This window comes from Vipera ursinii, assembly GCF_947247035.1.
Source record: "Vipera ursinii genome assembly, chromosome: 7".
NCBI classification, from domain to species: domain Eukaryota; kingdom Metazoa; phylum Chordata; class Lepidosauria; order Squamata; family Viperidae; genus Vipera; species Vipera ursinii.
The window spans coordinates 65,536,254-65,561,224 of record NC_139521.1 but is presented as its reverse complement, the minus strand read 5'-3'; the positions used below and the strand labels follow the sequence as shown (position 1 = coordinate 65,561,224).

At 39.2% G+C, this 24,971-nt stretch overlaps 1 protein-coding gene across 2 annotated transcripts; it reads right to left on the bottom strand.

Moving 5' to 3' along the window:
- Positions 1–670: 670 nt before the first annotated feature.
- Positions 671–24,971, bottom strand: LOC310643300 (estradiol 17-beta-dehydrogenase 11-like; the record flags this gene model as incomplete). 2 transcript variants are annotated; one of them, XM_083367569.1, is made up of 8 exons in its annotated part: positions 671–1,290; positions 1,451–1,567; positions 2,473–2,610; positions 6,729–6,835; positions 8,956–9,087; positions 17,490–17,597; positions 24,349–24,468; positions 24,679–24,971. In XM_083367569.1, 8 exons carry the CDS (start codon positions 24,751–24,753, stop codon positions 1,215–1,217), a joined length of 873 nt encoding a protein of 290 aa, XP_083223695.1. In that variant the 3' UTR covers positions 671–1,214. The 2 variants fall into 2 exon arrangements, with proteins under 2 accessions (XP_083223695.1, XP_083223694.1); XM_083367568.1 differs by lacking the exon at positions 24,679–24,971 and having other exon boundaries at positions 24,349–24,558.

Sequence of the window (24,971 nt, the reverse complement as noted above, 5' to 3'; positions counted from 1 at the left end):
GTGGTGATAAATGGATGAATTACAGCTGCTCAATCCTCCTGTACTAGGTAAGGCCACAATTGGTGCACCAGCCAAAGCTAGGCAAAGAACCCACCAGCCACAGCCTCCATCTTCTGTTTAAGAAGCTTCATGTCCAGAAGAACTCCCAAATCATCAACTTGCTCCTGGATGTATAGTACCTGTCCATCTAGGGGTCATAATGGCACCAAAGGAGAACCTCAGCATATAAACAGCAACTCAGTCTTACTTGGATTCAATTTGCACTGTCCTCTCGCACCTAGACCCTCACGGCCTCGACATTAGTATAAAAGGACATATTTTCATGATGATATGCACAGCTATCTGGTATTCAGGCCAATATTTGTATGTCTTGCTTCCATATTGTTTCCTGCCTGCCTTTCCAATTTAGCTTTTCTTCAGAGAGTGTTTTCTATTCCTAACAATTCAACACGTTGCTCCCAACCTGAAAGTCACTTCTTCTCAGATACTGGGCCAGTTAATTTCCTTAAACACTCATGAGATCAAATAAGTAAAACAAAAACGAAGCCAGATCACACAGAATGTGGAGATCGATTTTGTCTAAGAAAGTACTTTGAAATCAGTGGGTTTGAAGTTACATTTATGTCTTCTTTATATGTTAGGAAGAAATAAACTCATCAGAGTGTTATACTAGTACTTGAAAAAGTTATTTTAATATAGATTTGTGAAGAATAGTGGTTGGAATTCCTTTTTGCAGGTTACGTAAGAAGTACAAAACAATATTAGAAATGTGATTTCAATAAAATTTTATTTATTTATTTATTTATTTATTTATTTATTTATTTATTTATTTATTTATTTATTTATTTTTTATTCGGTTTATATACCGCCCTACTCCCAAAGGACTCAGGGCGGTTTACAAGGCAAAATTTAAAAACAATCCAATATAAAATTAAAATAACATTAAATTAAGTCTAGCCGCAAAAATTAAATCACAATTTAAAAACATTAAACCCCTCAGTCCAGACCAGATAGCTCAAAGAGCCAGGTTTTTAGGTCCCGGCGAAATGAACGAAGGTCGGGGGCAGTCCAGAGTTCCATTGGCAGTTGATTCCATAGGGAAGGCGCGCCCACAGAGAATGCCCTCCCCCTGTGGATCGCCCATCGGCAATCCTTGACCGGCGGTACCCTGAGGAGGCCCTCCCTGTGGGAGCGCACAGATTTGATGCTTTGAGTCATTCTTGTTTCTTCACATCAAAACTGATATCCAAAATCTTTTCGAAAGCCACCAAAGCACGTTCAGGAAGAATTCTGGTGGGGGGAAAAATAGAGGAACATTAAACAAAAATCTCAAAACCTGCTTCAATGCAAGACCTTGATTTCATTGCTTATTTTTTGATATGCCACAAGATGTATTTCAATTCTAATTGTCAGTGCAGAAATTCAGCCCTTAAGCACCCTGCATACATACATTTCCATCCAAGTGTATATTGTAATGGAGAATGGAATAAGAATCTTGTTTTGATTGCAGAGGATCCCATCCATGAGCCTCCTTGCAACTCCCTCAGGTGTCAGAATAGGCAATATTCTGGAATTGTAATTGTTGACGTTATTAATAGTGAGCTATTAATTCACTGAAACTCAAATACTTTTGCTACCTAAAGAGAAGGAAGGACTCAGTGGAGAAGAGCCTAATGCTGGGAAAGGTTGAGGGGAAGAGAAGAAGGGGATGACAGAGAATGAGGTGGCTGGATGGAGTCACTGAAGCAGTAGGCGTGAGCTTAAATGGACTCCAGAAGATGGGAGAGGACAGGAAGGCCTGGAGGAACGTTGTCCATGGGGTCGTGATGGGTCAGACACGACTTCGCAGCTAACAACAACAGCAACAATTAATTCACTTCATTTTAAAAGAAGTGACTGCTGGGTCTTGTGGACTACAGTTATCAGTGACACTGATTCTATCTGCTCGATGACAAACTCATGGCCTTAAAAGTGCATGAACGCCAGTTCCTCTTTTGTAGCTGCCATAATAACTTATTTTTGTTTGTAGAAATATTTTTGGCCTTGGAAGCATTTATACAAAAGAGGGGGTGGTGGTGGAAATTGGGGCTGGGGTGTGTGTGTGAAGGAGAATGGTAGTCCAGAGTCTGGTTCAGAAATCTGCCTACATAGTGCAGAAAAATCAAGTTGGAAGATGGAAAGAAGAATCTTCTGGGCATGGTGGGGGGAAAGTTCAGGGTTTGACCCAGCTACTCTTTCCCATGGCAGCCATTTTGGGAGAGACTCCAAAATATGCCCTCCAGATTCTGTTGGTTTCAAATGGTTAGCAATGTGCATATAAACTAGTGTTTCTCAACCTTGGCAATTTTAAGATAGCTGGATCTCAACTCCCAGAATTCCACAGCCGACATGTTGAAGTTGAAGTCCATATGTCTTAAAGGTGCCAAGGTTGTGAAACTGTTTTATGCTAACTAGACCCACCTTGCCTCTTACCTTGACTGTGGGTTTTTCAGAAACCCCGTGTTTATAAAAAATGGACACAAGCAGGTCGTCTTGATCCCATCTTTCCCCAAAGCAGATAATTCTTTGGTCAAACCTTCGTGAAGCCCTAAAGCGGCAAACTTGCTTGAGCTAAACAGGAGAGGAGAATTAAGAATTTTATTTCTTCCATTAAAAAGAGTTGAAACCAATTAAAAACAGTAACAACAAAAAGACAGGAAAGAATGCAAACAAACCTATACAGGCCCTTCATGAGCTCCACTTTCCCATAGGATTCCTAGGCCCAAAATGTTGAGGCTTTTACAGATGAGTAACAGAATTGGGGCCAACCTCACCTCAGGGGAAAGGAGATTCCAAAAAGTGGGTCCCTCACCAATGGTGGCTTCAGGGACCAACAACGTGCTTCCCTTCCTGCTGGCCCTGATGGGATGGGGGGATGTCATTGGGGTAAAGCAGTCCCTCAAATAACCTGGCCCCATGCAAGGTGGAGCTTTAATGTCCATGGAAGTCTGATATGCAGGGTGTGAATGTATCATCATTCAGTCCTGTAAGCCCTTCAAGAGGCTTATAAACAAGCTTACAAAGGGAAGCAACGTACTATTGACTAGAATTTTATGCAACTCTGGTCTAATAGTTTTCTCTTCTCACGAGCCTTTCTCCTCTCCTCTCAACTTCAGTGATAAAAGAAAATATATGTAGCTTCGGGTTGAACCGTGGAGTCCTTGGTGCTCTCTGAGCTTGGCTGTTTTCCTGAAGATGTTTCCTTACCCAGCTAAGTAATATCTTCAGTGCTAGAAGGGTGTGGGGTTTAATCTCTGCTTATAATCTACTTTGTTTATAGGTTTATTGTTTACAGGTTTAGTTATGTTTTGTAGTTTTATACTTTATAATTCTGTTTATAAGCAATTGTGTACAGGTAGTCCTCAACTTACAACTATTACTGAGCTTGCAATTAGTCTTAATTGTGTTGGTTGTTAAATGGGTCATCATGTGATTACATCTGATTTTACAACCTTTTTGTAGCAGTCATTAAGCAAACACAGAAGACAATAAACAAATCCATTGTTTGCAATAGTTTTTTTGATAAAACAGGAAATAAATGCTGGGTTTTGGCTGGGTTTTGACTCAGCCTTCCATCCTTCTGAGGTAGGTAAAATGAGGACTCAGATTGTTGGGGGCAATAAGCTGACTTTGTAATAATGCCGTTTGGGGGGGGGGGCGAAAGCCCTAATAATAAGCAGGCATATACATAGAATGAAGGCTATTGCTAAGCACATTGATTTATGCTTTAGATTGTAAGCCGCCCTGAGTCTTCGGAGAAGGGCGGGATATAAATGGGATTTTAAAAAAAATGTTGTAAATCACAACATCAAATAACAACAAGATGTCAATATGTGAAAATATGAGCCAATTGCTGAACATCCAAAATGCAACCTCATTACTGCGAAGAGGAGCATCGGGATTTCAAATCCGGGTCATAAGTAGCCTGGGGGAGGTCCCTTCACACTTCAAACAGTTGCTAAGCAATCAGTTGCAAGCTGAAGACTACCTGCATAAACAGAGAACAAATTCCACTTCTAGCACTGAAGATGTCACCTAGCTTTCATTATAGAACAGGAATAGAACAGAACAGAACAGAACACAACAGAGTAGAATAGAACAGAATAGAATAGAAAATATGGAATGGAATGGAATGGAATGGAATAGAACAGAACAGAACAGAACAGAACAGAACAGAATAGAAAATATGGAATGGAATGGAATAGAATAGAATAGAATAGAATAGAATAGAATAGAATAGAATAGAATAGAATAGAATAGAATAGAACAGAATAGAAAATATGGAATGGAATGGAATGGAATGGAACAGAATAGAATAGAATAGAATAGGACCTTGGAGGTCTTCTAGTCCAACCACCTGCTCAGACAGGAAACCCTATACCGTTTCAGACAAATGATTGCCTGGATAATAAAACCTGCAAGAAAACAACCAAGCTCAGAGGGCACCAAGGAGTCCCCAGTCTTCAGTTTCTAAATATGAATAACTCCTAACATTAACAGAAAAAGGCTAGTGAACTATTGTTATGGACACTAAAATGGTCCATAAAGATTATATAGCCAGATGTTACTCATTGTTTTTATTTCCTCCTTTGAAACTGGATGTGGATTTATTTATTTATTTAGCGTATGGCTGGTCACACACAGAATTAAAAGCACTTCATATTTACAAGTTAGAACAGTTAAAACATTTTTTTTAAAAAAAGAAGCAATTATAAAACCTAAGAGGAAAACAGAAATAACATTTCAGAGTTTAATGTCGAGTTTGGAGATCCAGTCAGTAGCTGCCGTTGTTACGCAGAGGAAGTCCTTAAAATCTCCTGGGTATCTTCTATTAGTGCATTCCCTCACTATATGTTGGATAGTCTGTCGGGGAGCCCCACAATCACATTGTGCTGAAGGTGTCTTTCCCCATTTATACAGAGAATTGGCACACACCCCATGAGTCGTTCTAATTCTATTGTATGTCACCCATATGTGTCGGGGTAGATTAAATCCTGGAGGTATACTATTAGGATTAATATGTTCAGAAATATCTTGGGAGGTATAGCTACTCCATGCTTCCATCCACTTTTGTATAGTGCTCTGAAAGTTACTTGTGTCCGTGGCAAATCTTAAGCCACACGTGCCTCCTGGGTGGTGCTAAATGAGTAACAGACGGACTGGTAGCCAGACTCACACACAACTCCACAGTCCTTTTAAGGACTAAAAAATAGCAGAAATAACAGAAATACGGTAACTGGATGTGGAAGCTGATTAAGAAAGAAGCAAAAGTGTGTGTGTGTGGGCAGGGGGAAAGTAGTCTGGTGCAAACTGAATCGGCTAAAAAATAAAGTTGGAGTTTGGGCAGGTTTCTCACGATGTTGGTTGTAAATTTGAATTGAGAATGATAGATTTTGGGTCTCTGTTGAAATAGTCACCCTGTGCATTTGTACATAAACTAAATATTTCAATGAGTCTCCTGAGATTATTTTCAAAAGAAAAGCAAATGCTAGACGTTCTCACTAAGCGGGAAAACTAAAATAGGTTCAACAGACATTCTTAATCAAATCCTAATTCAGACATGTCAAACACAAGGCCCACCGGCCGGATGCAGCCTGACATGTGGTTTCATCCGGCCTGGGGGACCTGATCTGAAAAGAGCGAGGGACTGGCCTGCCACACCTCGGCCCGGCCCATGCCGACTGGATGCTAATCTACAACCTGGTTGTGTCCATCAAAGCCAGAATGCACTCAGCCTTAAATAGACGGGGCAGCCCCACTCCAAGTAGAGTCTGGCTTCCCTGCTGGCTGACTTCAGCCAGGATGCCAGCACTGGCCATCTCCTGTGCGCACACCCGGGGGGCAGGACAGAGGCAGCGGAGCAGCTCCTTGCTGGTTGCAGTGGATCTTAGGCTGCGTGTGTTCTGGCTTTGATGGACACAACCAGGTTGTAAATCAGCACCACCTCCCCCCCCCCCACCAACACCTCCAGCCTTGCAGCCACGAGGCATCCCTTTCAACGGGACTGCCCCCACCCACCCACATGGTATAGGAATGGCCAGCAGCAGCATATAAGTGCTGGCAATCTCTCCTGCTCCCATCACCCCTTCCTGAGTGTGGAGGGAAGGAAAGAGCTGAGAAGGCGAAAGAAGGAACAGAGGGAGGAAGGAAGGGAGAGTGGGAGGGAGGGAAAAAGGGAGGGTGGAAGGAAGGAACAGGGAGGAAGGAATGGAGAGTGGGAGGGAAGAAGGAAGGAACAGAGGAAGGAAGGGAAGAAGGAAGGAATAGAGGGAGGAAGGAATGGAGGGTGGGAAGGACCATGTCCCGGCACTCGCCCCGGTCCCATCCTCCTCTGCTGGAGACCCTCAGATCTGCCCCAGTCCTACCCAGGAATCCCTGAAGCAAGTGATGTCGAGCTGGCCACCCCCACCCAGTACGCCATGCCCAACCCAGCCACACTCACCCAGTAGGCCACACCCATCTCAGCCACCCCCCACCCCCACCCCCCGAGGGCAACCACAATGCTGATGTGGCCCTCAATGAAATTGAGTTTGACACCCCTGTCCTAATTGATTCTAAAAAATTCCCTACACTGAAATAAACTTTGGGAAGAGCAGGGTGGGCTGTACAGATAGTCCTCAACCTAAGACCACAATTGAGCTCTACTATCTTTTGATTTCGATAGGAAAAAAAAAACCTCTCATACATACCAATAAGGCACCAGAAAAGGAACTGGCACAAGCCCACCAGCTGATGCAACAGTGACAATATGACCATGGTTATTTTTCATCATAGCTGGCAGGAAAGCTTTTATTGTCTGCAATTAAGATTCCACATGTGACCAAAAAGAAAAAAGAAAAAATACAACACCCCACATTACCAGATGCTTACATTTCTGTATTTTTCATTCAGAAACACACACCTTCTTAAATTGAATAATTCAAATGCAAGTTATTTATAATGAAATAATTTCTCCCTCTTCAATAATCACTGGAAGCACTGGTGAACGTAATAGTGTTACTGCATATTTTTCATATGCAGTAATAGGACTGACTAGCACTGACGATATTACCTAGTTTGGGCAATGAAACATCTGCAAGAAAACAACCAAGCTCAGAGAGCATCAAGAACCCCTCATTTCAACCCTGAGCTGCAAATATTCTCCTTTATTAATAATAGGAAATATTTAGCCTCAGTCACATGCTATTTCTTTAAGAATAATTTTTCTGGGATAAGTTCAGACTCGGTTTTTTGCACAGATCCTATCTTGCCAACAGCAATAAAGCCACCATAATAATCTCAAGGTTAGAATAGTAGACTGGGATCTTTGAGACAGCCCTCAATAAGAGACCGGATACAGCAAAGTCTGGTAATACAGATGATGAACAGGCCTTCAAGAGGTATTATAGTGCAGCGATGCTGAAATAGCGGCCCTGATTAAAGCTGCATTCAGGTCTAAATATAAGGTGCCCATTAGGGCAGGAGTGGGCAATTAATGTATTCAAGGGGCCACATGAGAAACTGGGGCTGTTGTGGAGGGCTGAACCAACATGGTTGTGAAGGTACATAGGCATGCAGGCACACACACAGGTAGATTGGAAAAAAAAGCAATTGCCTTCAATATAAAAACAATGCAGTTGTATTGCGTGCATGGCGTACAGTTATTTATATTTGATTTCTAATTTCTGATTGACCTCATGCTGGATGGACAGGGACAGACAAAGGGTTGTATGTGGCCCAGGGGCTGTAAAATGCCCAAGTCTGTGTATAAAGCTTTACATGACTTGAGCCCAAATTATTTGCAGGACTTGTTATGCCTACACATGCTCCCTCATATACTTAGATCTTTAAGGAGTCCATTTGTTAATCCCATTATGGACATGCATAACACTACGGGACTTTCATGGAGGAAATTACTGTTAAAAAGGCCTGTTTGTTATAGCAGGATGCAACTAAAGGCAGTTTTTACTGAGACTTTTTAGAGAATTTTTTAAAAAAAATTCTTGAGAGTTCTGGGAGAAAGATTTAATATTTTTTTATTATATTTGCAAAATATATGTGCAGAATCACTTATGGGAGTGAGCAGTATATACAGTTTTAAAACAAGTAAGTACTGTTACTATTTAGGCTACCATATCTTAATGTAATATTCGTAATATAAACGTTCTGATATGCAGGCGTTTTGCATGGGTTGGTTTTTTTTTTTTGAAATGAAGAAATTTGTACCGTATGTCTTTCTTAAATTTCTTAAAATTTTTCTAGTTAACCTCACTTTTCTATCATGGCCAAACTAGGAAAACAGTGGTTAATATATCTGAGGAAATGAAAACCAGGAGATTAAAGAACAGTCTCAACTTGGCTTTATATCTTTCTTGCTCCAAAATTGTTAATTGTAGCTTTCGACTTCAGATAAAAATCAAATACTTCCTTATGCTTTTCCTTATTGCTTTGCAAAACAACTATACGCGAATGCTCAGATTTCAATTGTACACTAGCTGATATAGACAGCCCACTCTTAATTAGCTGCAAAGTTCAAGTCAAATAAGGAATTTTCATTTGTCCAAATCTAGGGTTGAACGAAATCCAGGAGATGGAAAGTAATTTTAGAGCTCTTATTGGATTGCATGCGTTGGAAGTTGGCAAAGGCTACTCTCAATCTGACATTATGGAATCTTCTTGAGTCGTTTCTTCCTTTGTGCTTCCTGTTTTCCCTTCCAGGCCATTTATCATACTGGCATATCTCAGTTTTATTGTACAGTTTTCTGCTGTCGTATTTTTGAAGCAGTTAGCAGAAACCAGTGAGTTGCATTCTAACCTTCCCCAATGACATTTTTAGTTAGGATCGTGCTTTAAGGTCCTGTAAACTCAATTAAGCTTAAGCGCTGTATCCCCAATATTAATTGAATAGTTAAAAAATAAATTCTTAGTGATACCTACCCAGTAATGAGCTACACTGTTGATTTCATACATTTTTTGTATATGCGTGTCCTGGGTGGAAAGCAGGTCTCCTGCTACTGCCATACCAGCATTATTAATTAAAATAGTAACATCTCCAACATCTTTTTTAACCTTTAAAGTTAAGAAACAGAAATTATTAAACTTTGCACTGGTTAAACTTAGTTTTCTTCCTATGTTGCTGTATAGATCTTTGTACAGACTGAAAGGCACAGTAAAGACTGAACATTTTAAAAGAAAAATGCACATTTACAAATTCTAGATCAGGCTTGGCGTTCTACAGATGTGCTGTTTTTCAGTCGTTAGCACTAGAATTTTGGGACATATTGGGATAGTCATGTAAGGCTGATTTATAAGGCAAGTGACATAATCAACCCATGTATACATACAATGATTCTATGAAGAGGCTATTTCGGTAAAACTGAAGTGCTTTGTTTTTGTTTTAAAATTATGTTGGCCGCTGCCCAGAGTTGAACGGTAAGGTACACTTCAAATTAACAAGCAAGTATTCACTGGATAGAGGGACGCGGTGGCTCAGTGGGTTAGGACGCTGAGCTTGTAGATCAGAAGGTCGGCAGTTTGGCGGGTCGAATCCCGAGTGCCACATAACAGTGACCGCCTGTTACTTGACCCAGCTTCTGCCAACCTAGCAGTTTGAAAGCAAGTAAAAATGCAAGTAGAAAAATAGGGACCACCACGGTGGGAAGGTAACAGCGTTCTGTGTGCCTTTGGCGTCTAGTCATGCCAGCAACATGACCACGGAGACGTCCTCGGAGAAGCGCTGGCTCTTCGGTGTTGAAACAGAGATGAGCACCGGCCCCTAGAATCGGAAACGACTAGTACGCATGTGCGGGGGAACCTTTACCTTTTTATTCACTGGATCTCACTGACAAAAATGTGACCCTGAAAAACAAACACTGGAGCATTTCTAGGTGAGTTGGGGGGCAAACAAGATAGACAAACTAGAATTCCTCAAGTTTGGTGCGCAATGAGATGGGTGAAAGAAGCTGGGGCTCTGGCTTCTCAGCCCGATTTTGTTCTACCCGGCGACTCCAAAGGGTCGGAAAGTTGCCCTGGAGGGGCAACGAAGAAAGAGGGATGTTTCAGGAGTCCGGATCACATGGCAATCGGTCTGGGCAGACTGAAGAAACCCTCTGAAAGGACGCAGGAAAGGCTGTTGGGTTCGCCCAGACAGCCCAAGTCGTCACCAGCTGAAAAAAAAAGCGAGGCACCATGGTGCTCCGCTAAACAGGTGACTGTCAACAGCGTGCTGAAAATGGGTGAGCCAGTTTTTTCCCCTTTTCCTTTTGGAAGTACAATTAAAAATGTTGACCCCCTGATTGGGAAGAGCAAAAAAAAAAAAAAAGGGAAGAACCCCCCAGAAGGACTAAAGGAGAAGGTTAAAGGCGGCGAGCAACTACAAGGGGGAAGGCTTTTTAAGGAATACAAAAGAGCTTTTAAAACTGAACTCAGATTCAAAGAAAGACTATTTAATTTACAAGAGGTGGAAAAATCTTTTTTAGCTATAATTCTAAGACTAAATAAGTACAAACAACTTTAAAAGAAAAACTTTGTAACAACTTTTTAAAACCAGACATTGATTAAACAGCCTAGTGGTGAAAGAAGACACTATAGCAGTGATGGCGAACCTTTTAGTGCCCAAGAACCGCCCTGCTTCTCACCCTGCCCCCCACCCACAGGGCCACCCGTCACCTCCACGGCCTGCCACAGCAGATCACCCAGGCAGCCCAGCAGCGCCATGGTGGCCATGCCCTCTGCCCACACCCCATAGCGGAGCGCGAGGTCGGAGTCTTATCCCCGCTGCCCGGCTCCTATGTCCTTGGGTGCGCTGCTCTGTGCGGGCCACACCAGGGGCGACTCTCCTGCGAGGGGGCTGCTGGTGAGGAGGGGGCCGTGGGGGGAGGCAGGGCTGGGGCGACGGCAGGAGTGCCCACAGAGAGGGCTCTGAGTGCCACCTCTGGCACATGTGCTAGAGGTTCGCCACCACTGCACTATAGTAATATTAAACAGTAAAATAATCTTACAGTATGTGACCTTGAACAACACCTGTTATAAACAAAGTGCCTTTGTGTGAGTTTTTAAGTGAGAAGACTCTTCAGAGCTAGACTTGTTGACTCTGGATATAATTAAAACAGAAATTATTTGAAGACAGCGAATGTTTTACATCTGGGACCCAGCTGGAGGAGTTGGATTTGGCCTAAAGAGGTTGGATTTTTTTTTTCCTGGCTGGATTTTAAACTAAGATAGCTGGCCCTTTCCCACCTTTTTTTTTCTTGTTGCCTGCTATATTCTGTTTACTCTCCCTGAGATATTGGATTTAGCCTAAAGGAGTTGGCTCCCTCTACATTTTGGATTTTAGCCTAAGATAGCTGGCTGGAAGAATGAGTACATCAAACCTTACCAGAGTTATGAAAAAGAACTCCTCTGTACCCTCTGTCGGAACACCTAGTCCAACAACTCAGACATCTATTAAAACAAGATTGCTGCCTGAGAAAATAAGCACAGCACAATTAGAACAGAAAGAGAAATCTGAGCAAGAGATGGCCAGAGAACAGAGGATTACGAGATCTACTAGACCTAAATATAAATAACTGAAACGGAGAAAGAAAATGGGATTTTTTCAGAGAAAATAAACGGATTAAGCTCCCCATGAAAAAGAAGGAAAATTTTTAGGAAACTAGAGAAACTACAGAAATTAAATATAGATATAATTTGCTTGCAAGAGACACATATAAAAAAACATTATAAGCTGTTGGAATGCCCCAAAATTGGGAAACTTTATTATGCATCAGCGCAACAAAAGAAAAGAGGTGTGGCGGTATATATTAAAGAGACAATAGACTCTAAAATGATTTGTTCAGATGAAGAAGGAAGAATTGTGATGGTAGAAATATACATACATCAAAAACAAATATTGTTAGTAATAATATATGCACCAAACAACAATCAGGAAGAATTTTATCCAAATCTTCATAGAAAAAAAAAACAGAATTGGAGTACCAAAACATTTGTTTAGTAGGAGACTTTAATGCGATTGTGGATGGGACAATAGACTATAAAAGCAGTAAAACAGGAAAAACTGGAAAAAGAAAACTACCTAAGGCTTTTTTTAATATCACAGAAGAGATTGGAATACAAGATGTTTGGAGGGAAATTAATCCAGAAAAATTACAATATACATTTTATTCAAATAGTCATACAGTAAGTTCTCGTCTAGAATCGATATGATTTGGATGACAGAAAATTGAGATAGAACCAGGTACATGGGCAGACCACAACCCTTTAAAAGTGAAGTGGAGAGGAATACAAAAAAAATTAAGATGGACTCTGAACGAATCTATATTAAAAGAAAGAAAATTTATAGAACTAGCAACAAAAGAAATGGAGCTTTTCTTTAAAGAAAATAAAAAAAGAAGATACAACACTACAAAATGTATGGGACACACAGCTAAAGATTATTTTAGAGTTATAGCTATAACTTACATGGCAAAGAAAAATAAACAGAAAAGACAGCAGTATGTACTATTAAAAGAGAAATTTGGAAAATTAGAATCAGAACTGCAAATGAATCCGCAAAAGAAGACCTTGAAAAGAGAAATGGAAATAATAAAACATAAATTAAATTTGTTGGACTCAGAAAAAGTGGCACAGCAAATAAAAAGAGCAAAATAAAACTTTTTTGAAAATGCAAATAAACCAGGAAGATGGTTAGCTTATAAACTTAAAACAACAGAAGAAGAAAATGATAAACAAATTAGTAGATGAAAAAGGTGGTCTACAATTTACAAAAGAAGAAATAAAAGAGATAATTAAAGAATACTACAAGAAACTTTATGATATAGAAAAAATTCCAAGAGAGAGAATGATTCAATATTTGGAAGGAAATAACCTTCCAAAAATTCCAGAAGCTTATAAGACTATGTTAGAGGAAAAAATAACAATGAGGGAAATAACGGAGGCCATAAGAAGACAAAAAAATGAAAAAACACCGGGGCCAGATGGACTACCAGCGAAGTTATATAAAACCCTACAAGACACACTAAGACAGTGAATCATTAAAATACGTTTGTAATGAACTCTTGTTGGAGGCTAAACTTCCAAATACGTGGATAGAAGCAAACATCACTTTAATACCAAAAGAAGATGCAGACTTGACACAAAGAACTACAGACCGATATCGTTACTGAATGTGGATTATAAAATCTTTACTTCAATAATGGCAGAGAGACTGAAACGATACTTAAATGAATTTATACATTCAGATCAAAATGGTTTTTTTACCAAAGAGACAAATTAAAAACAATTTAAGAGTGATAATGGATGTATTAGGATACTATGAATTCTATCCAGGAAAACAAGTGGATGCCCAAAAGGCATTTGATAATGTTTCCTGGCAATTTATGATTCAACAATCACAAATCCGAGGGAACACCTGCTGCCGGCATCAAGTTCCCTTCGTCCTGTGCGCTCCCACAGGGAGGGCCTTCTCAGGGTGCCGCCGGCAAAGGATTGCCGGCAGGCAACACCCAGGGGGAGGGCCTTCTCTGTGGGCGCGCCTGCCCTCTGGAACCAGTTACCCGTAGAGCTTAGGACTGCCCCTGATTTTTGTTCGTTCCGCCGGGACCTGAAGACCTGGCTCTTTGAGCTTTCCAGCCAGGACTGAGGAATTTTTTAATTTTTAACTTATTGTAATTGGGTTTTTAATTAGAGTCATAGGGGTTTTAGATTTTAATTAAGGAAAATTTAATCTATTTTAATTGTTATTAATTTTTGTATTGTAATGTTGTTTTAATTGCCTTGTGAACCGCCCTGGGTCCTACGGGAGAAGGGCGGTATATAAGTTTAATAAATAATAAATAAATAAATAAATAAATAATGGACTTTGAACAGAATTTTATAAATATAATTAAAATGATATGCAATAAACAAACAGCGAAAGTGATTGTGAATGGAGACTATACAGAGAATTTTGAGATAAGGAAAGGCACAAAGCAAGGATGCCCACTATCTCCATTGTTATTTATGTTCACTTTGGAAGTTTTAAATAGAAATATTAGACAAGATATAGAAATTAAAGGCGAAATATATAAACTAGAAGCATTTGCTGATGATTTGGTGTTTATTTTAGAAGAACCTTTGGAGATGATTCCTAAACTATTGGGAGAGATAGAACAGAATGGAGAAATGGCAGGACTGAAAATAAACAGAGAAAAAACTAAAGTAATAGTTAAAAACCTTACAGATAAGCAACCCCCCCCCCAAATATCGGAAAAGACAGAGTTGCAGATAGTAAAAAAGGTTAAATATCTGGGGATAAAGTTAACGGCAAGATGTTCAACAATAAAAGAAGATAATTACACAAAATTATTGACTCAAATAAAATTGGATTTGAAAAAATGCAATTGTCAATATTAGGAAGAATTGCCACAGTGAAAATGAATTTATTACTGAAAATTTTATTTCTATTTCAAACAATACCTATAAAATTGGAGAAATTTTTTTTTCAAGACTTGAACTCACTAATTTTGAAATTTATCTGGCAAGGAAAGAAAGCTAGAATTAAGCAGAAACTGTTACAAGATGCCAAGGAAAATGGAGGGTTTGGCCTACCAGAGTTTGGCTCTATATTACCAAGCATCGGTGTTAACATGGGTAAAAGAATGGATAATTCTTAAAAAGAAAAGATTGTTATATATGGAGGGGCATGATTTACAATTGGGGTGGCACACTTTCTTATGGTATGGGAACAATAGAGCTCATAAATATTTCCAAAATCATTATATAAGAAATGCATTGTTAACAACATGGGAAAAAATAAAAAATAAAATATATTTAAAAATTCCAGGGTGCTTGTCAACAATGGAAGCATTTGTACATCCGAATTTAGAGGGCTTTGAAAAAATCTGGACATATAGAGATATTCTAAACTCTGAAGAAAATTTAAAATCTAAACAAGAAATGGAAAATCAGGGTATCAACCTAACATGATGGACACATTTACAAATGCAAACTAGATATGATAGAGATGTTAAAATGTATGGATTTTATAAGGAACAAACTGAGTTTGATAAGACATTGTTGACTTCGGATGAAAAATTAATTAAGGAAGTGTATAATTTTTTATTGACTTTAGAAATGGAAAGTGAACAAGTCAAAGAAACAATGATAAGATGGGCAAAAAAGTTTGGTTATAACATAGAATTAGAAAAATGGCAAGATTTATGGGAAAGAAACTATAAATTGACAATGTCAACTTCCTATAAAGAAAAAGTTATACAATGTTTTATAAATGGCACTTGCCATCAGCAAGATTAGGAAAAATGTTTAAAAATATGTCAGATAGATGTTGGATATGTAAACATAAGTCAGGCACATACTATCATGTTTGGTGGACATGTGATAAAGAATTACTGGAAAAAGATACATACTTGGCTAGAAAAGATGTTAGGAGAACATGTTGATTTTAAACCTGAACTTTTTTTTATTAGGTATAATGCCAGAAAAGACTAATAAACAAAGCTTATACTTGACTTTGCATGTCACAACAGCGGCAAGAATTATATTTGTGCAACACTGGGAAAATGAAGGAATACCATCAGATGAAGAAATAATTAAAAAAATACTAGAATGCGCAGAGATGGACAGATTGACTATGAGACTGAAAGAAAAAGAAGAAACGGACTATTATCAAACTTGGGATTTATTTTACCATTGGCTGGAGGAAAGAAGAAAGGATTAGGAATTAAATACCGTATGTATTAGCGTGTAAACTCAGACAGCACGGTGGTTGAAAAATTATGATTGTATGTATGGGGAAAAAATGAATAAAAAACTTATATAAAAAGATAAACAAACTAACCAATAAATAAATGTTCCATTTCTTTCTTCAAGAAGCAACGGGTGAGATAACTAGGGGAAAATTTAGCTGCAAAAATATCTACATGATGCGGACTCATCCCACGGCTGACAAGAATATAGAGGTAGTCCTTAACTTACAAGGGCAATTGGAAGTGGAATTTCCATTGCTAAGCCATATGGTTATAAAGTGCAACCCCATTGTTTAATGATGGCAGTCTCTGCAGTGCTGGTTGCCTTCGTGATCTGAATCCCATAGTTGTTAAGTGTGGGAACTTAGTTGGGAAAACAGCAGGAAGTTGCAAGTCCCAGGCCTGCAGACAGTTAAGAGGCTGCTTCCGGGTGACAGAGGGATTGAAGGGGTTCACAGGGGTCCAGAGCAAGAGCTGAGGAAGGTGTGCAAGAGGCACAGGATGGGTTGGGGAAGGTTTATGAAGGTATGTGGGAGTGCACAGTGGCCAGCATTGTGAGTGCAGAGGGCCTGGAGGAGGGTGCATACGTAGGTGCATACCCCAGCAAATAGTGATCTTGCCTGCCAGCTTGCCCGCTGACTTTCTGGAGAAGCTGGCGGGGAAGGTTGGAAATGGCAATCACAGGATCATGGGGTGCTTGGCAACTGGCTATAAGTGCAAACGCCACATGTGTTATAAGCGCATAATGATCCCACGATCAAGGAGTTGCCGGGAGATCAGGAACTCCAAGGACCAGCTGTAACCACCATTTGTTCAGCGCCACAATTTGAAATAGTCACAATAATCATAGCTCATACTTATAATTATTTATATTTATATTCATATTTATTTATAAATAAAAATATTTATTATATTTTTTGTAATATCAATATTTCTGTTTTTTACCAACTTTTGGAGATTGTTAGTCCTGCTTGAAATTTTAAGAACAGCCTCACAAAAGGATTAAGGGTCTTCAAGCTCCCAATTTCCCCTTAACTTTGTTCTTGTTTGGAACAAAGGGGCGTACTTTGAAAGGCAGTCCTTGGTAGCATCTGTGCATTCGTTTGTCTATGGAGATTCTCAGTCATCCAGGTCATGGTTGTCCCAAAGGTGCTTTTTCAAAAGGGGTTTTTTATATTAATATATGTCAGTATATGATTTGTTAAAGGTAAAGGTTCCCCCGCACATGCGTGCTAGTCGTTTCCAACTCTAGGGGCCGGTGCTCATCTCCGTTTCAAAGCCGAAGAGCCAGTGTTTGTCCGAGGACGTCTCCGTGGTCATGTGGCCGGCATGACTAGACGCCAAAGGCGCACGGAATGCTGTTACCTTCCCACCGGAGTGGTCCCTATTTTTCTACTTGCATTTTTCACGTGCTTTTGAACTGCTAGGTTGGCAGAAGCTGGGACGAGTAACAGGCGCTCACTCTGTTACGCGGCACTCGGGATTCGACCCGCCAAACTGCCAACCTTCTGATCAACAAGCTCAGCGTCCTAACCCACTGAGCCTTTATGAAATGTTACACATCAACAATTAGTAATTATTTGTTCCACAATAACTATATCATACTGAATAGGGAGATATAGTTTCTAAGCTCATTAGAATGTGATAATCTTTTTTTTAAAGCTGGTTTTCCAAAACTTTATAAAAAACAGGGAAACAACACACTCATTTACTGTACAGAATTCTCACTTTCTCAGCTGTGCTGTAGATTTCCTCTCTCAAACTGCAGTCCACCACATAAGGATATGCTTCGACTCCCAGCTTTCTGCATTCTTCAGCTGTTTCCTCTATGCCAGGCTACGAACAGTAGAAAGGATAAATATCGTTTACTTCTGCCAACAAAATATTACTGGGGAAAAGGTTACTACAATGTGAGCACGATCATAGTCCCAGTATTTAAACTTCATGTCTATCCAAACCAATATAGATATTCTGAACAGTCATGGATTGGCTTCTCTAAAAGGATGCTTCCTTCTACGTGGACTGGACTGTTAACTGAATCAATGGTAGAGCCATCTCCATTTTACTCTGTCCCGTGAGTAGTCGGAACTAGTTGGCCACTATGCATGTTCAGTTTTCACCAGGGGATTCATTGTGTCTTGCAAATAGAGACTGTAAGATACAAGGATGATTTAGGATCATGCAGTCTTAGTATAAAGGTAAAGGTCCCCCCGCACATGTGTGCTAGTCGTTTCCGACTCTAGGGGCCGGTGCTCATCTCCGTTTCAAAGCCAAAGAACCAGCGTTTGTCCGAGGATGTCTTCTGTGGTCATGTGGCCGGCATGACTAGACGCCAAAGGCGCACGGAACACTGTTACCTTTCCACCATAGTGGTCCCTATTTTTCTACTTGCATTTTTGTGCTTTTGAACTGCTAGGTTGGCAGAAGCTGGGATGAGTAACAGGCGCTCACTATGTTACGCGGCACTCGGGATTCGACCTGCCAATCTGCCGACCTTCTGATCGACAAGCTCAGCGTCCTAACCCACTAACCCACCACGTCCCTAGTCTTAGTATGCTCATCTATAAAATCCTATACAAATGTATGGAGCATTGAGACTCATCCCAAGTCTCCACAGCAGATGTGCCTGGCCTGAATAACCTCTACTGGAATGAACTGGCTCATCCTTTGAGATCAGTAATAAAAGTACCATCGATAAAATCATTTGTTTCCCATTTAAGTGTGATTGCAATCTTGGAATCTCTCAAGCTAGGTGAGAAGCTTCTTGAGCAAAGCATTCTAAGTGTTCTTTGTTAAGCATGTAGCAGTAAGCAAGAAACCCATATATATAATTAATCTATTTAATTAATAAATACCTTTTACTCATTGAATACTACACTAAATAATTTCTTTTCCCTAAATTCTTACAGCCCACTAATCAGTAGTTCTAGAAGATAACATTTGACTTAGAGCTGGAGACACCCTTCAGAAATTAGATTAGAACATACAATAATACAGTTGGAAGCTGGACCCCAGACATCGAGCATGAGACCCTATATCATTTCAGACAAATGGTTGTCCAGTCTCTTTTTGAAAACCTTCAGTGATGGAGTATCCACAACTTCTGAAGGCAAGTTATTCCATTGGTTAATTGCTCTCACCATTAGGAAGTTTCTCCTTCGTTCTAGGTTGCTTCTCTCCTTGGTTAGTTATTTCCCAACCATTACCTCTTACCTATTGGTACTTTGGAAATTAGTTTGAACCCCTTATCTTTGTAGGAGTTCTTCAAATATTGGAACAGTGCTATCATGTCCCCCTACTCCTTATTTTCATTAGTCATACCCGGTTCTTATAACCGTTCTTCATACGTTTTAGCCTCCAGCCCCCTAATCATCTTTGTTGCTTTTCTCTGCATTCTTTCCAGAGTCTCAACATCTTTTTTGTATTGTGGTGACCAGACCTTGATGCAGTATTCCAAGTGTGGTCTTATTAAGGCTTTGTAAGGTGCTATTAGAACTTCATGTGATCTTGAGTCTATCTAGGTTGTCTTATGTCAGAGCACAAAGAATTATGACCACATGTTAAATTGCAGGTAAGCTAATTTATTGGTCTGGCCCATACATAAGAATGTAGTTAACTAAAGATCAGCACTAAATTGGCACTAGATAAGAGTTAACAGAATTCAAGAGGGGTTGGATTTAGACCCTCTGTGGGAAGATAATGACTTCAGGCTGATTCCTCATTATTCTTATTATTCTTAATTATTATTATTATTATTATTATTATTATTATTATTATTATTATTATTATTATTATTAGTTTTCTAATATTACAACTACATAATCAAAAAGCAACGTGGTGACTGAGTTGCAATAATGCAATTAGATACAAATATGATTGGTATAAATCTCAACCTAATACAGTAAATATTTCCACTCTTTTCCTTTTAATATACAGTCTCATATTTGAATTAACACAATTTTTCTTTTAATAATCACATAAAAGCAACTTTCTTACATTTTATCAATAATTTTTAGTTTACATATATCTTATTTATGTTAACACTCATTCTTTTAGACCAGACATGTCAAACACAAGGCCTGGGGGCCGGATTCGGCCCGTGAAGTGGTTTCATGCGGCCCGCAAAGCCATCCTGGAAACAGTGAGGGAACGGCCCCCACTGCCTTGGCCCCGGCCCAGAGACCCCCCCTTCTGCCAGAGACCCTCAGATCTGTCCCACTCCTGCCCAGGCCCCCATAGGCACCCTTGATGCGAACGATGTAGAGCTGGCCACGCCCACCCAGTAGGCCACGCCCACCCAGGCCACACCCACCCGGCCCCCTGAGGGCAACCGCAATGCTGATGCGGCCCTCAATGAAATTGAGTTTGACACCCCTGTTTTAGACAATCGATAACCTAATAACTTTTTCCCAATTTTGATTTACCATTAACATTTAGATTTAATATTTAATATTGTTCATTTCAAATTATAAATGACCCGAATTCCCTTTATCACAATTCCTCACGGAATCTGAAGTTCAGGATACACGTCTTATCTATTTACGTTCTTGCCATTTACATCGACAAATTAATAATACAATATAATATTTTTATTTTCTAATGATTTCCAAATATCTTAAATTAGTAACCAATTGTTTTTTATTTCAATATTTAATACTTCCTCTCTCCTCCTCTTCATATCTATCTTGTATTTAAGCTAGTAATTTTTGTTCTTAATGCTACATAAAAACACATTTATTACATTCTTCAATTTTCTTTAGCTTATTTCCAAATATCTTAAATGACCAAAATTTCTTGTATTTCAATGTTTAATACTTCCTCTCTCCTCCTCTTTGTATTTATTATCTTATATTTAAGCTATTAATTTTTATTCTTAATGCTACATAAAAACACATTTATTACACTCTTCAATTTTCTTTAGCTTATATACTGTATATATCTTAATCACCTTTACATGACCACTATTAACCCAATATTCAAATTTAATTATCAATACATACTTCTAAATTTTAAATGGCTAAAATTTCCTTTATCTCAGTTCATATTCAAAGTACACATCTTATCTAAGTCTATTCCATTTTAATTCTCATAAGTAGACCAAAATCCCATTCTTCTTAAGTCTTGTTTTAGCTTTTTTCTTTGCCAAATCGTCTACCATGTCTGTGCTTTTGAGTATGTCACTGCTTTAGTCACAGATATCTGGACACACCCGATTCGACCGATCACTGTGATGGAAGACAACAAATCTGTGGTTTATATATCTGAGAATCGCTTTACAGTTTCCAGGTCTAGACACATTGACATCCGTTACCAAAATATAAGACAGGTAGTTAAACAAGGTTTTGTTAAATTGCAGTATGTGCCTAAACATGATCAGATTGCTGATATACTGAACAAACCACTTCCTACAGCTCAGCACGAGTATCTGCGTAACAAGATGTGCCTTATCTGAGATTTGCATCGCTGATAAAAGAAGGGGATGTCACTGTATTTTTTTTTAGTTTGCCAGCTTTGTTCATTTCTGTCTGTACATTTTCCCCTGCTCTCTGCACCTGTGTTACTATCTTATCATGTAACCATAGTGAATGTCACATGTCCAGCCATGTTATGGTTTTACTCTGTTTTGTCCTACTAAGTGTGCATGTCTAGAAAAAGTTTTCTTTTACTTTGTATTCTGTCTGATGAGAGATGTAGTCAGCTAGGAGCTTTTCTTTTGCTTTCCAAGTAAAGTTTTATATACAGTAGAATATGCCTCGGTTTTGTTTATTTTTTACCACGGTTCATCGCTGTCTGATAGGGGAGTAATAATTCTTCCCTGACAGAGTCATCAAACAGATCTCCTTGTATTGTTATATTTTTTATTTGACGTTGAAGATACCATCCAGTGGCCATTTGAGAGGTCTAGCCGTTCTAGGTCATCTCTTTGTTTTTCCATCTCGACGTTGTTGTCTTGCACTGTTTGTCGTCTTTTCCATCTGTTCTTCTTCTTGAACCTCAGGTTCCTTCTGGTTTATATAGAAAATATTTTCTTTTCCCCATATTATCTGTTTCTTTTCTGGATTTTCCTATATTGTGTATAGGAAAGTCTTCTGTCGTAGCATTTAATTGTTCCACCTTTTCTGTTGCGTTCAGTATAGGTAATTCTTTAGTTGTGATTAAAATTTGAGTTTGCAAGTCCAGGCTGCCTTCTTGTGTTTTTTTTTTAGTAGCCTCTTATTTCTTCACCAGCTATAATAAGAGTTTGGAGAAATTCTTTCAACATGTAAATAATTTGCTCCTGATCTTCCTCCATCAGAAAAGTCTTTCCTGATTTTCTTCCATGAAAGTATGCTAGATTGGACTAGAAGTTTTACAGTCAGGGATTTCAAAAAGAAAGTTTTTCCCCACTGGTTTAGGAGCAGAGCTGGGCTTCTAATGTTCCAAGGTTGCAAGTGTCTTATCTATTTTCTGGGCTGTCAGCCAAGTCTCTTTTACACAATAACAAATTGAAATATCAAGTTTAGTCACAAGATGTCGCTCCTACCATTAGAAGCTGTCCTCTGAGCCCCAAAGTTATTTTAATCTTTTGAGTTTTGCTTTTGTTTTATAAAGAAAAACCCAGATCTTCAGTGAAAATAAAAAGAGAATAAAGAATAGAAAATCTTTTAGTCCACAAATTTTAGGAAATAAAATTCTGATTGGGATCCAATTAATTTTTTTCCAATGTTTTAAAACTCCCCTGAGTAGTAGTCAGTCAGCACATTTTCTAGAGGGAGGGCTGAAATCCCCTTTCCCTCTACACAGGGGGGAAAGTACTTAAGCAGTTTATGCAGGTACAAAAGAGAATTAGGATTTAAGAGAGGTAGATCTCACCCAGTCTCTTCTGTGCTGCTTTGAAGTTGCCTGATGGAAAGTGTGACTTTGGCTGTCTGCAGCCTAGTGACGAGCCATAGTAACATGGCCGGTCTTTCGTTCGCTGGTTTGGAGGGTTGTGCCAGCTCTAATGAGAGAGCTACCGCTCTCCCGCAAAGGTCCCTCCTTGCTGGTTGCCCCTACAGGGCGACTTTTGGCCCTTTTCAGGGGCCCCCAGAGATGCGAAACTGGACGAGGAAGACTGAGCTCGTCTTCCAGGCGTCCATGGCGGCTGCGTGGCAAACCGGAAGCCCAGGCTGATTCCTCTTTTGACTCAGCCTCTATCTGCTCTCCTCCTATGTCTTATTTCTATTGTGTAAATAGGGATGTCTACAGGAGAAAGAGTAAACAATATTAAGATGACTTTGATTGCACAGTTACAGACATGATCTTGACTCCATTTGCTCCCCAGCAAACCACCTATATGTAAACCACATTTTCCATCTTGTATTTCACGTTTTATACATTTTCAGAGCTACAAAAAACAAACAAACAAGCAACTGACCACAAAATTTGCCTTTAAATGATTTATACAAACAAATGTAATCTTGCGAATAACAATATATATGCACAAACATTCTGTGGTTGTATGAAAAAACTTTCTTTGCTCATTTATTTGGAACTTATTTGCCAAAAGATGCCATTAAAATAATAAAGTTAGCACCTGTATGTAGACAATCATCTTAAAAAAGCTAAACAGGCTTGCAGGGTGGGTGGCTGGGTGCTGCAGCAGTTGGTTGTAAGGATGAATTGGGTATGTGTGTGCTGCAGCACACCTCCCCCCTCCCCCCACTTCTCTCCCTTCCCTAATTTTAAAATGGGGTTATATGTAGCTTTTGAGGAGTCTGTTGTAACTTTGAACACTCGTTAAATGACCAGTCATATCTTAAGGACTATGTATATGTTTTTGAGTGAGAGATTTTATCTCCCGTGTATACATTTACTTGCAGCATTTTTATTGCTGCCTATAGCAGTAGTAACCTAATAACAGAGTTGGAAGGAGCTCAAACAGGAGATCCTATACCATTTCAGACAGAGTAAACTGTCCTGAATACTAGATGAACATAAATATTTATCTCCAGTGGCTGCTTAAGGATGAGCAGGCAGAGATCATGGCACAGGTGGCCAAATTCTGTGCAGCAGCATTGGGGATTCGCCAGAAACATAAATAATCATTGTAGATCTTTTAATAATCTTTTATAATTGATTTTATTACGTGTTTTATCCAGTTTTAGACTATACTCATGGTATTTTTATTGTCAGGTCAGTATGATTCAGTTTTCTGAAGATAGCTTGTTTTTTATATATTGCCTGTAAAACTAGCCAGACCTTGGTCGCTCATTGATTGCATCATGGATTGTGACGTATTGCTATGTCCTCTTGTGATGGCTGTTTAGTTTTGTTTTATTTGCATGTTTATATACTACTTACTAGATAGACATGTTTTATGCTGTTTATTTAAAGCTTTAAATAAAATGCTATTTCTGCAAATTACACATGCTTATTTCTACAAGCTCCTTACCTATTTTTCAAACATAACAGAAAGCATACTGTACTGCCATTGGAACTTGTCCCACAGATATCTTTAATCTTATTTCCAGGAATCTTTGTCAGCCTTTTGCTTGTTTTCCTTTCTGTCCTCCCCCCCTCTCTATCTTGTTAATTTGCTAATTCCAAAGTAAAATAATTGTCGTACCTTGGTTATGTCCCAGAGAACCAATTGGCTTCCATGTTTGGCGAATTCAAAGGCTGTTAATTTTCCGATGCCGCTTGCAGCTCCAGTGATAAGGACAATTTCACCTGCCACAGATTTCCTCTTCACAGGAATAAAACATTTCACCAATGCTTCAATATAGCAATAGGTTGCAAAAACTGAAAACCAGAGGAAATGAAATATGGGATGCATTCTTGCTTTCTTCTACAAATGTCAATTGACAGACTGTCAGGAGGACTTTAAAATAAGTCTTGCAAAAACCCCCACCCTATGCAAATCCACTTACAAAATGAAGCAGAAGAAAAGACACACCTGCTCTTTAAAGATTATCACAATCAGCATGTTGTGCTTCCAAACAATCCTTTTTCTTTTCAGCAGTTCTGACATTCAGAGAATTTTACGATAGGATACATGGTAATATTTTTTCCATTCCTTCTTCCATTAAAAATACAGAATCGCTGCAGAATAATTTTTAATTAGAAGGAGTAGACGCTGTTGAGTAAAGCTGAACAGTAATATATTTAGGATTAATAATAGAAGCTGCTTTTTCACCCAGGGAATTGTAATAGAAGGAGAAAGGTGTTCTATATGTCCGTCACCCTGAG